Source organism: Alligator mississippiensis, chromosome 1 (genome assembly GCF_030867095.1).
Source record: "Alligator mississippiensis isolate rAllMis1 chromosome 1, rAllMis1, whole genome shotgun sequence".
NCBI classification, from domain to species: Eukaryota; Metazoa; Chordata; order Crocodylia; family Alligatoridae; genus Alligator; species Alligator mississippiensis.
Window position 1 is genome coordinate 101,818,753 of NC_081824.1, and position 12,786 is coordinate 101,831,538.

At 42.4% G+C, this 12,786-nt stretch overlaps 1 protein-coding gene across 3 annotated transcripts in view; it reads left to right on the top strand.

The window, feature by feature from the left end:
• Positions 1–1,844: 1,844 nt before the first annotated feature.
• Positions 1,845–12,786, top strand: part of RFX6 (regulatory factor X6) — a 60,346-nt gene continuing 49,404 nt past the window's right edge. For 2 of the 3 annotated variants that reach the window (XM_014597384.3, XM_019479672.2), the window contains exons 1-4: positions 1,846–2,043; positions 3,124–3,280; positions 5,376–5,499; positions 7,086–7,147. In XM_014597384.3, coding sequence (XP_014452870.1) covers positions 1,932–2,043; positions 3,124–3,280; positions 5,376–5,499; positions 7,086–7,147 — 455 coding nt within the window. In that variant the 5' untranslated portion in view covers positions 1,846–1,931. Of the gene's footprint in view, positions 2,044–3,123; positions 3,281–5,375; positions 5,500–7,085; positions 7,148–12,786 lie in introns of all 3 variants that reach the window. The other variant, XM_019479671.2, reaches the window with a different exon arrangement.

Sequence of the window (12,786 nt, forward strand, 5' to 3'; positions counted from 1 at the left end):
TCAAATTTAGGCATGATTAGCCTAAATTTGACATTTTTAAGGTGCATTAAAGGTGCTCACATGTAGATGTGAGCCCATGATGTACCTTAAATCAGTCTAATGTGCCTTAACTGCACATATATAGATGTGCCCATAGAGTACTCCTCCTCTTCTGCCACAGCTGCTCAGCCCCTGGAGAAGAGGAGTTTTCCTCACCCCAAGGATGGCACCAGCAGTTACAGGGGAGTGGGGAGCAGGGAGCCAGAGAAGAGTCCTGTGGGGTATGTGGGCAGAGCTGCATGGGGGGGTGGGAAGGGCAATTTGAGCAGTGCAGGACAGCAGGAGGACAGTGGGGGCAGTGGGGGGCAACTGAGTGGGATGGCATAGGCCAATCTGGGCAGTGGGAGAGTGACCTGAGTGGTGTGGGGAAGCAGTGGGGGACCCCTGATACCCTCCATCCTTCATCCTTCCCCTACCTCTCCCCTGGCCTATACTGCTGCTGGAGAGTCAGCAAGTAGAGCAGGCACAGAGTAGACTAGCAGCTCCTAAACAAGCCCCTGCTTGCCAGGCCTCTAGTGGCAGGTCAGAGTGGTGGATGTTAGAGGGGGTATTAACCCTTAACATATGACTTCTATGATGACTGTCAGCAGAGAAGACCAGGGTGCAGGGTCGAGGCAAATCAGCCTGTGTGGGGCCCAGATTTGGCGGCAGCGGAGGGTGGGAGTGGGAGGGTGGTGAGCGGCTGGATGCGAAGCTGGCCTGGCTCTGTGAGGTTTCCCAAAGTGTGGGGCCTGGGGCAGTTGCCTCGATTCACCCCCCGCCCCCCCAGGGATGGCCCTGACTGTCAGTGCTAGAGTACGCTGGCCGTGCCACAGTAGAAGCAAAATGACCAAGATTGTTGCCTTGGGCAGGTACAAGATGCAAATCAGCACAAGACAGAATCTCATGTTTTTATCAGGTTGAATTTCCAACCTGGTAAGAGACCTGCTCTGTAGAGCTTGGCAGGAACTAGGTTTTCCATTTCCTTCTTTCCTTCCTTGGCTTTTCCACATTTTCCTTCCTTCTTTCCTAACATTCTACAATGAAATAAAAACAGAATCTAAACTGTAACAGCATTCTCCATAATGTTCGTTCTGATCAGATGAAAGCATTTTATTAGAATAAGATCAACACATCTTGTTCCCATGTTGACATTTTACTTTGACACCACAGCCTTCTCTTCATGAAAATGCATCCCTACAAACGAACAGCTAAAGTTAGTCCCAAATCAACACACACACACACACACACACACACACACACTAACCCTAGGCAAAGTTAACACCCGCACCACACAGGTATCGAATTCGGCATAAGGCGCCACATTTACTGCGCAGCACGAGCATGCCCATGTAGACGCAGCATGTGTAGCCGTACCCAGGATGTCCCAAAGGGGAAGAGGCTCCTCCTGCCCAACTCGCAGCCAACTGGAGCGGGTTGAAGAAGCGCCGCCACGCCGAGCAGGGGCTGCCCGCGGCCAGGCTGAGCCCCGGCCATGCCTCAGCCCGGGGCGCGGCTCTGTGCTCGGGCAGGGGCAGGAGCCGCGCCGAGGCCGCCCCTTGCCCGCGCTGTGAGGGGGGAGCGGTGCCCGGGGGCAGCCCCGCCACACAGCCCAGCTCCAGGGGTTACTCATTAACGCGGCTGCAGGGCTGGCCCCGCGCCGGGCCGGGCTGAGTCGAGCCATGGGCGCGGCGGGGGCTCCCCCGCCTGTGGGGGGCGGGCTGGGGCAGGGCGCGGGGCGCGGAGCGCGGGCCGGAGCCGCGCCGGGGCTGGCATAAAGGCAGGCGGGGGGCGGCGGGGAGGAGCCCGCAGCCGGCCGGGCAGCCTGGCGGCCGGGAGCGATGCAGCCGCCCGGGCGCTGGCCTTAGCCCCGCGGCAGCCGTCGGGGAGCCTCGGACAGCCGCTGCCCAGCGATGCCGCTCAAGGCAGCGCCGAGCCGGGCCGCGCCGCCCCCGCAGGACCTGCTGGCGCTGCCCGCGGACGGGCTCTGCCCCGAGCCCCGCCTGGCCCCGGGCGTCAAGGCAGGTGAGAGCGCGGCGGGGGCCGCCCTGCGGGGCCGGGGCTGGAGGCTCGGGGACCAGAGGAGACGGGGACGGGGTGGGACAGCGGCATTGCCCCCGGCCACCGAGACATGGGGGTGGATGTGGCCCCAGCACTGCTGTGTCTCCCGATCTACTTACCCATCTGTCTATGTATCTGTCTCTCTTCCTGTCCACTGCTGCATCTATCGATATACTTATCCTTCTATGTATGTATGTATGTATCTATCTAGCCCTAGCACTCCTATGTCTACCAATATACTTATCCATCTATGTATGTATGTATGCATGTATCTATTCCTAGCACTGCTGTATCTACGATATATCTATCTATCTATCTATCTACATATATAACACACATACATAGAAAGAGAGAGTCCTCGGTCTGAGATCATCTAGCCACAAATCTGGACTGTAGCGATACAGGATGCAGAGAGGGAGGGAGAGAGAGCAAGCCAGGACTGCTACATCAATATAGTTTGTATTTTGTCATGCTGCAAGTTTTTACTTTGTTTCATACAGCTACATTAGCTGACCTAGATAGGTAGAGCTATTTACTTCAGCCAGAGGCAGCAATTCTCAACCAGGGCACCTCAACAGCTTTTCAAAGGTGCCGTGGGATGCCACACAGTGTTAAGCGCATGAACATGATTTGCAAGATAAACCCAGAGATTTCATATAGGAACCCATAGTGTTAAAAAAACATTCTGACTTATTGTGGTCTTTCTGAGGTCTTTGCAATGGAAGAATTGCTCTATTATTTTTCTGTAGTCAAAAATGAGTGAAAAGCAAGAGCTAGCATTTTCCATAGTGTGCCTTGAGCTGAAAGAGGGGTGCCTTCTGCCAAAAAGGTTGAGAACCACTGAACCAAGGCACCTCACTGTCCATAGTTATACACACCATATTACCAGCTGCAAACACAAATACTGTAGGTAAAATCACAGGAAATGAACACAAGAATAAATCAGCGCTGTGGCAAATATATCAGGACAAGAAACTGTGATAAACAAATACAGTGAGACACTTGGATTTATGTTCTTTTCTCCCCCTCCCCCTTTCCTGCTAGAAATACATTTTAACAGTGAAACCCTTTCCTCAGAAGAGGAGGATGCAGATATTCATGGCAATAAAATAAAATCCCTGGACAAACCCATGTCTCCAAAGAAAACAATCACACAGATCATGAAGGATAAAAAGAAACAGACCCAACTCACACTACAGTGGTAAGGCTTTTATTCATCTATAGATATATTCACACATATATATATATATAAGTAGATACATATATCTACTTTGGTTCATGTATAAGATACAAATCTACCCTGCCTTCCTCTAGTTCAGATACAGAGCATACCTGTTTTACTTCACAGTTTTTTTGCTAATTTTTTTTTTTTTTTTGAGGAGAGAAAGATGCTCATTATTTACAGAGTCTGAGTATATTTGGGTTGGAAAATCTCAAAATGAAAGCTTTCCCAAAGAAAATTACTCTACTATTTGAAGAAAATATTGATACTTGCCTTTTAGTGTCACATAAGTAAAACTAGATAACACAGGATTTTGTGTCAAAGTGAATGTGCATATTGGTTGATGCAGTAAGTCATGTTACATTACATAACCACTTTTTCAGTTTTGTTATTTGATTCAGATGTATTCTGGTATTATTTTGAAAATCGTTATTTCAAAATGTAGCGCACAAATTTTTTGTCGTAAAATTCTTAAAGATTATATTGCTGAACTTTATCTGTTTTTAATATATCCACTAGAATAATTTCATGAGATTCACTACATGTGCTCTCTATGAAACGGCAAACTTATTGAAGAATAAAGTCACTGTGTACGGATTTATCAGAGCTGAATGTAAATTCAGGCATCTGAAATGGAAATCAAGTAAAAGGATAGATTGTAATTGAAATATTCCTTTCTGTTTACCAAATCATAAAATACTAATCAGTATATGATGCATATTGTCAGAGTATCAATTTATTTCCATGAAGCATGATTTGTCTCTCTCTCTTAAAAACAAGTAAGTGACAATATTGGAAAGAAAACCTTGCTTTTTGCATTTTTTCTGAATGATCACACCTACAATAACACCTAAGCCCATTAACAGTGTTAGAAAGAAATGGAGAGGTGAATGATTAAGGCATAAACTTGTGAAAGGATGTGCTTAGTTACCCACTAATGCTATGTCTATGATAGTTTCACTGAACTGTCATACATTTGGTCAGTGTATCCCACTGTTAATGAGAAAGCTAATTTTACTGCATTTTATTTTGGCATGATTTTTCCAAATAGTTCTCTAACTCTGCCTTTCTTGCTCAGTAAAGAGTGCCCTTGGACTATTGGGAACTGTATTATACACTACAGAGGTAGACCTAGATTATCCCCCTTAACTGTGAAAATCATAAGAGCAAATGCAGGGTTGTATTTGTTAGTGCTGAGATTTTTATTTATTTTACCCTAAAAAGTGGGATATGATCCCATGCCATATCCTGTGTCTTCTACAGCATTTCCTTTCACGTGTTTATGCCATTTGAAAGAATGAGGGGTTTTATTTTTTGTTGTGTTTGTAATGTACAAGCCTTACTGATGACCATGAAGAATATAATGCTGAAGAATAGAAATGAGCTAGGGCTGAAATACCCTACTGGACCAGGTGCTTAGCGGTACACAGCTACAATGTGAAAAGATCTAGGAATAGCCACCAGGTGTGGTTTCAGTCTATGGAATTCTCTTTGATATCCATCAATAGACAATCCGAATTAGCACTGGTTAGCAATTTTTCACCAAAATGTTTTCTTCTTGGAACATGCCAAATCATCGGTTTTCAAGTGTCTGTCATAAAGATTTCTTGGGTCTGGAATTGAATTTCTACTTGGAGAGAGAGCAAGCACAGGATAGGCAATAGTCCTGTGATTAAGTTAGGGATATTGTTAAGTAGAATATTCAAATTCAAGGGACTTACACCTACGTCTCCCACATTTCAGGTGAGCACACAATGAATTCCAATGAATATTAAATTATTTATATAAAGTGGAATAGCTACAACACAAGAGACTGTGCAAGCCTGATTCAGGAACTTGAGCCTGGGTTTTCTATTCTCTAGGGAGTGAATAACCAGTGCACTTTGAATGCATTGTCTATGGAGCTGGTCTCTCTCAGGCTCTTGTTCTAGGTACCATGCAGTTAGTTACTGCTTAGTGGGCTGTAGCAGGAACACTCAGTAAAAAGGGCAGTATGGAATAATGGAGGGAAAATAGAATGGAGAAACTCAGCAGGTATTTGTTTTATTCTTGTTATTGCTTATATACTCTACAGGCTTGAAGAAAACTACATAGTGTGTGAAGGAGTTTGTTTGCCCAGGTGCATCCTTTATGCACATTATTTAGACTTTTGTCGAAAAGAGAAGCTAGAACCTGCCTGTGCTGCAACATTTGGAAAGGTAAAGAGCAAATACATGATTTATTCATAGTTTATTAGACACATTTGTCAAAAAAATCACACTGGTTAGAACTCTTAATGTTGTCATGTCATCATGACTCTCAGAAATGCACAATTCATTGTGCTTTTTATGACATCTGTGTCCTTGTGTTAAATTGGGTCCAGCTAAACCTAGGTTATTTCATCTAAATTGTGAAACTAATTCTACAACTTCAGAGGAGTTAAACTAAAATTCTCTTTGGTTTATAATGGCATTGGGGTGCCATTGCAAAAAAAGTTCAGATTGAGTGATCTGGTATGGAAAGCATAGCTTTAATTATATTCAAGCCATCTAAAGCCACAGAAGTACTTTGATGACTTTTACTAGAAAAAGAAGGAGAAATAATAACAGAAAGAGCTTCTAAATAAAAAGCTGTTGTTCCTCCCCCACAATTAATCCCAAAATCATTTAATCAGAGTAAGATGCAAAGTCTTTAAATTAAATCTAGTGTAGTTAATGAAACAGGAAACCAAAAATTCTTTACAGATCATCTTTTTTAAAACACTACTGATCTGCTCAATTTGCTTAGGGAACTGAAATGCATTAGTTTAATGAAATAATGGTAATGGAAATAAAATCCAATTCATGAAATGTTTGCTTGCCATGTTTTTCTTTCTGCATAGGATATATTGGGGCAATTCACAATGCACTTAGATTAACTGATGTCAGTACTAGTGAGAAATACGATAACTTTCCACCTAAACAATATTATTGTTGTGACTTCTGTTTCCGGTGTTTCGCATCAAGTAACTTTTTCATTTGGTACATCTAGTGCCTCAGGTTATTTGTGAGGAAGTATGGTCTGTTCATAAAGGTAGTAGCTTAGAAACTGAGAGGCCAGAGTCTTTGCTGTGTCATGGGCCTTTTGACTGACCTTGGATTCGTCAGATAGCCTCAGTTCCCCAATCTGTAAAATGGGGAAAATGGTACTTCCTTATTGCAGAGGGGGAATCCAGAGAAAAAAATTAATAAATACAATAAAGATGGTAAGGGGCTTAGATACTACAGTAATGGGGACCATTTAAGGATCTAAGAAGGACAGTGTTGTTTGTATTAACCTCTGAATTACACTTAGACATTTTTAAAGCCCGTTAGAAAACCAAATCCCTCCAGAGTGGACAAAACAGATGCTGCCTCAAACTTTCTTAGGCGCTTGGGGCAACCAGAGCTGTTTGTGTAAACCTGAAAGCACAGATTCCTTTTGAAGACAGCTAGTTTTTTGTGGCATATGAGTAAGAGTGAGAGTTGGAAGGCAATTGAGGGGCAGGTGTTCCTGCAGTTAAAGTGAGATAAGCTCAGATATAAAGCACCATTAGAAAGCATAAACAGCTTTCTGTCTGTCTGAGGATTCTGGTGGCATAATGCTTCTTCTTTGTGAAGAACAAATGTAAATTATCTCTCTTCACTGTTTTTCTTTTGTACCATTTATCTATTATCTAATATTTAATTTCCTCCGGAACATAAATCTAGCTACTGTCCAACACCTGCTTTTTTAGCTAAGGAAATATGCCTTTGCTAGATACTAATAAGTCTGCCTTTCTCTTTAGACCATTCGGCAGAAATTTCCCCTCCTTACCACACGCCGGCTTGGGACAAGAGGCCATTCCAAGTAAGAAGCAATTGTCTATAAATCCACTTATGTACTAGGCTGCAGGAAATGCACATATTTCTGTGTCTATAATTTGCTTCACTATAACCTGTATACAAATATTTGGAGCTACCTATGGCATCTTTTGTGTGTGTAGTAAACCTAAAAAGCACAGTCTGAATTTAAAACAAAAATCCATGTATGAGTTCTAAAATTCCAGAGATTATAAAGATAATGAAATTCTTGGAAACAAAGTCATGCACATTTTGTAACATTAAAATCTTTTGCCAAGTATTTATTATAATTACTCATTTCTGCTGGAAAATTGCATCTTGATATTCTACCTTTGTGCAAATCTGACAGCTTTTCATTTTGTTTTCTATGTGACACTAAAGCTTTATCTGAAACTATTAGAGAAAGACATTTATCATTCCTCAATAGTAAATTAGGTGCCTAAATAAGAGTTAGCTTTCTGAAGCTGGGTTTAAGCCGTAAACTAGAAGAAAATATAAGGATGCTTTTGATAGATTCATAAGGCCTTTGAGGAGTTCATAATTTGCAGCAGCATATATCTGATATATAATCAATCTGTTTTATAGTTGAACTGTAGAGGTTGAGATTTTGAAAGCACAAGATATTGGTTTTCCACATAAGTATCTATGTTAAGAGTATGATGTCTAGCATGTGAGTTATACCAGTTTTAGTTCCGGCCCTACACCCCAAATGGTGTTGTATTATGGTGGATCTGCCAGGAGGACAGCACATTTCCTTGGAGTCTCCAAGAGCTTTGAAGAAGTGCTGATCCATTGTCTCTAAGGAGTTTTTGATTTTTGGTTTGAGAACATGTAAAGTGTGCTTTTTTTCATGGATTGTGTGTATTCTTAAGTAAGAAGCAATGTGATACAGGTATATCGAGACAGATTTACTATTGTCTATAATGTAGTGATGTATATAATCAGAGTATAAATAAGAATCAGGCATTTAAGTAAGCTGCCTTCCCAACTTGGAAGACCGTGGAAATGGTTTGGAGCTAAGACTGTTATGAGTTTTCTGTGGACGTGCTGCAAGAGCAGAGCTTGTTATGATGATCTTAAAAGGTCATCTCCATACCTACCAAGAGTCATGGAGTTTTTTATGTTTAAACGTAAGTTTGAATTTTCACAGTTGTCAAAGTTGGAGGAGCACTTCTTCTTAGATAGAAGAGGGTTTGTTTACATGTTATTGTTCTTTACAGGGAGCTTTCAAAAAGAGTAGTAGCTTTTCAACTTTAAGTCCAGGATACTCAAAGTTTTTATTTGTGAATTTCTGTTGGTTTCAGAATAGTGTTTTATTACTTTCCAGAAGGATGCCAGTGTTGCCAGGAGGACCATTATGGGACTAAAATGGTCCAAGTCTTTGTGCATTTATCTAGATGTACATTTTCTATTAAGGCCCTAATTCAAGATTATGTAATTTTAAATACTGGTATGTGATTAGTTCTAAGATATAGACACAATTCAAGTTATGCATCTGTTTAAGTATCTTTCTGAATCAGGACCTATGGAAATAGACATGACGAAAGATGAGAGAGCAATGGATTTGTGGTTTACTAAGGAAAAGCTGAAAAGCAGTGAGGTGAAAATAATGTATGAAGATGGAAAATAATCATAATAATAGTAATAAGAAAAACCTAAAGTTTGTTTACTTAAGTATTTTCCACTTGCAATGTTTTTACCTATCTTCCCATTTAAAACATCTGTAAAAAACCTAGGAACTGAAGATGACTCTCATAGTAAGAAAGTCATGTCTTCCAATGAATTGCTGAAGAAGTCATCAGAGATGCCACATAGGGCTGGAAGAGACCTCTAGAATTTATGTAGTCCAACCCCTTCTCAAGGCAGGATCACCCCTATTCAAACCATCCCAGACAAGCTATTCCTAAACCTACACAACCTATTCCTAACCAATTCCTAAAACTACAATTGACCATGCCTCACAGCTGCAAGGCACATGGCCCAAAGACACCAAAACCACCCTAACTTGCCATAGATAAAGCAGGGAAATGAGGTAATTAGTATTTTGCCACTGCAAGGTTTGTTACAATGCACTTGAGAGATCCAAGGAGGAAGGCCATGCCCCCAACTACAGAGGGAGGCAGAACCTCCCCACAGTCCATACTACTTTGACAATGAGGTAAAATTTCTTCCTGATCCCAAACGTGACCCTGAGTAGAAGGGCAAGACCTTCTAATAAGGAACCTTCAGGTTTTAGTTCCAGCAGGAGCATTGACATGCCCCTGTTAAAATTCTCAGCCTTGGCTGCAGCCAACACCCAATGCTTCTGAGAAAAGCAAAAGGAAAAAAAAACAAAACCTTGTCACGTGTAGCATCAGGAGGGGAAAAAGTTTCTTTCCTGGGCCCATGTGGCAACCAGCAAAGCACAGAAGCCTTGGAGGACAAAAAAATCAAACACCCTCCATTCTGCTATGCAACACTGGCACAGCAAACATCATCCTATACATCACACCCTCCAAGTGGACAGCCTGAACTCCTCTTTCTGTAGCCTCTCCATAAAACCTTATCCCAACTGCTTTAATTTTCTTTCATGACTAAGATGGTATGGAGCACTGTTTTATTCTCATGCTTCTGAGCATCATCCTTTCCAGTATTCACCTGCTTTAGGCTGCAGAGCTCTTCTTATCTCCCAGCAATCTAGAGGTGGAGAAGAAAGGCTCCTAGGCTTACAATTGTTGGTCTTTACAGAGTAGTCCAAACATAGATCACCCCTGACTAATGGTTATCCAACTTCCTTCTTGAACACCTCCTATTATGGAGATTTCACAACTTCCCTAGGTAGTCTGTTCCCCTGCCTCAGTGTTCTAACAATGAGTACATTTTTCCTAATATCCAACCTAAACCTAGGTTGCTGCAACTTCAATCCATTGGTCCATGTCCTGCTCTCTGCAGTCACAGGAACTTTATGGCAGCCCTTCTCTTTGGCAGCCCTTTCGATATTTGAAAACTGCTATCGTGTCCCCTCTTAATCAAGTTTTCCTTAGGCTGAACACACCTATTTCTTTCAATGGCTTGCTTCCAAGTGCTTTTTGTTGCCTGCACACAGTGCTCTAGATCAGGGGTTTTCAAACTTTTTTAATAAGTGTATCCCCGGCGGCCCCCTTTTTAATAAGTGTACCCCTGCAGGGGGAGCGGCCGGATGCCGGGGGGCGGGGGGGTCAGTAATGGCCGAATGCTGAGCAAGGGGACAAGCAGCTGGATGCAGAGTGGGTGGGTGGCAGGCAGGTGGCAAGAGGTGGCAGCATGGCATCTGTGTGGCCCTGCTCTCACCCCTCCCTGGCCCTGCTCTTATGAGACAGTGGCATGGGGTGGTGCTGCTTCATCCCTGCCTGCCTCCACGTACCACTTGGTACCTTTGAAAGTACCCGCTGGGGGTACATGTACCTCCGGTTGACAACCCCTACTCTAGATGAAGCCTAGCCAGTGCCAAGCAAAGAGGCACTATCGCTTCCTGCATCTTGCACCTAATGCTCCTATTGATGCAGCCCAACATTACATTTGCTTTTGTTCAACTGCAAGACACTGCAGACTCATCTGAGCCTGTGATCCACCAAGATACATAGATTCTTCATTGGTGCCACCATCAAGCTTTTCACTCATTTTGCATTTTTGTTTTTGATGCAAAAAGCATCAAAATCAAAAAATCTTGAGATGCATTCAAAGGTGCATCTCAAGCCGGTCCAGAGAGGTGATACTCCTCCTCTGTGCGACTTTGGTCAGGCCACAGTTGGAGTACTGAATCCAGTACTGGGCGTCGCACTTGAAAAAGAGATGTGGCCAGCCTGGAGAGGGTTCAGAGGAGAGCCACCCGCTTGGTGAGAGGGCAGCAGGACAGGCCCTATGAGGAGAGACTGAAGGACCTGAACCTGTTCAGCTGCAGCAAGAGGAGGCTGAAGGGGGACCTGGTGGCTGCCTACAAACTCATCAGGGGAGATCAACAGCAAATAGGTAGAGACCTTTTCTCCCCAGCACCACCTGGGGTGACGAGGAATAATGGTAATAAGCTGATGGAGAATAGGTTTAGGTTAGAGATCAGAAAGCAATATTTTACAGTTAGGGTGGCCAAAATCTGGAACCAACTTTCCAGGGAAGTGGTCCTCACCCCTACCTTGGGCAAATTCAAGAGGAGGTTGGATGATCACCTGTCTGGGGTCTTGTGAACCCAGCATTCATTCCTGCCTGTGGCAGGGGGTCAGGCTAGATGATCTGTTCAGGTCCCTCCTGACCCTAGCTACTATGAAACTATGAAACTATGATTATTCTTCCTTAGTTGTAGCACCTTGCATTTGTCAGCATTGGACTTCATCCTGTTGGCTTTCACCCAGCCTTCTAAAAAAAGAGGGTGGACAGGACTTAAATTTCTAACCCAAACAGGAACTGAAAAGCTCAACCACCTTTCAGGTTTTATTTACATATAACAGAAAAGAAAAAAATTGGATATAAATTCATTTTTTCTTATGCAAGCCAACTTCAGATGGCAAAAGGAAGCTTATGAGCAAAATTGTTCTTGGAAAGTTTATATAGGTTAAATATCCTCCATGGGTGGAAAAAAAAAGGAGATTGTGCATTGTTGAAATCTCTTGTTCAACTATGCCTACAAGGATCCTAATGCAAATGTGTCCAGATATATTGCCTGAGACCTTTTCTGTTATGCATCTCTTTAGATTTGAAATGTATTCCGTATGAACGCCAACACTCAGGTTCACAGTACATACAAAATAATTAACAAAAAAAAAAATGGCTTCCAAACTTCAAGATTAAGCAATTTCTCATGAAGACCCACATAACCCAACAGATACTGAGTCTATGTCTAGCTGTCTCCAAATTATAATAAATCATAAAATGCTAAGGAAAAATACTTCCCAAAGTTCTGATAATATTTTAAAATTCCAGTAAATAGATTACCAGATTATGACCCAAATGTGTTATAAATAAAGGTCACACATGTATGACATTTTAGGTGGTTTGATTTCTATGAATCTGACAGGATAAGTTTAAAATTTGGGTCTCTAGATGGAAACCTTTCTCCAATATTAACTATGTATGGGCTACTGTCAATGCACTCTTCTGTTGTCTAACACACTTGACAATATTAGCACAAAAAATACAGCATCTCCAGCATTTACTTAGCAGATCCTCTAGCCTCTCTGATTTTGAAGATATTAGTGAGTTATATTTTCATATGGATTAGCTGTCCTTGAACAGTTTCTTTATAAGAAAAAGCATCAGCTGGCTTTACTTGAACAGTTGGCATTTGTTTTTTGTTTTTTCTTTTTTCAGCTGGCTTTTCTTCAAAGATGCATCTAGATTTTCATTTACACTAAGGTGCTTTTACAGTTTTATGGCAGTTTAAAGGGGTCAATATAAGTATAAATCCACATCAATCTCATTCTTTACAGGGCCAGGTGATCCTGAGGAAGTCTCAGTGTAAATGGCAATCAGTCCTCAGATAATTCTGCAAAATGTATTAATTTCAGAATAGTAGTTTCATTGGGCGCGTGTACACAAGACACTTTACTGTGCAGCAGACTTATTTCCTGTTCAGTAAAGCATCACTTGTCTACACACATGCAGCAATTAGGGCACAGTAGATTAATTTACTGTGCC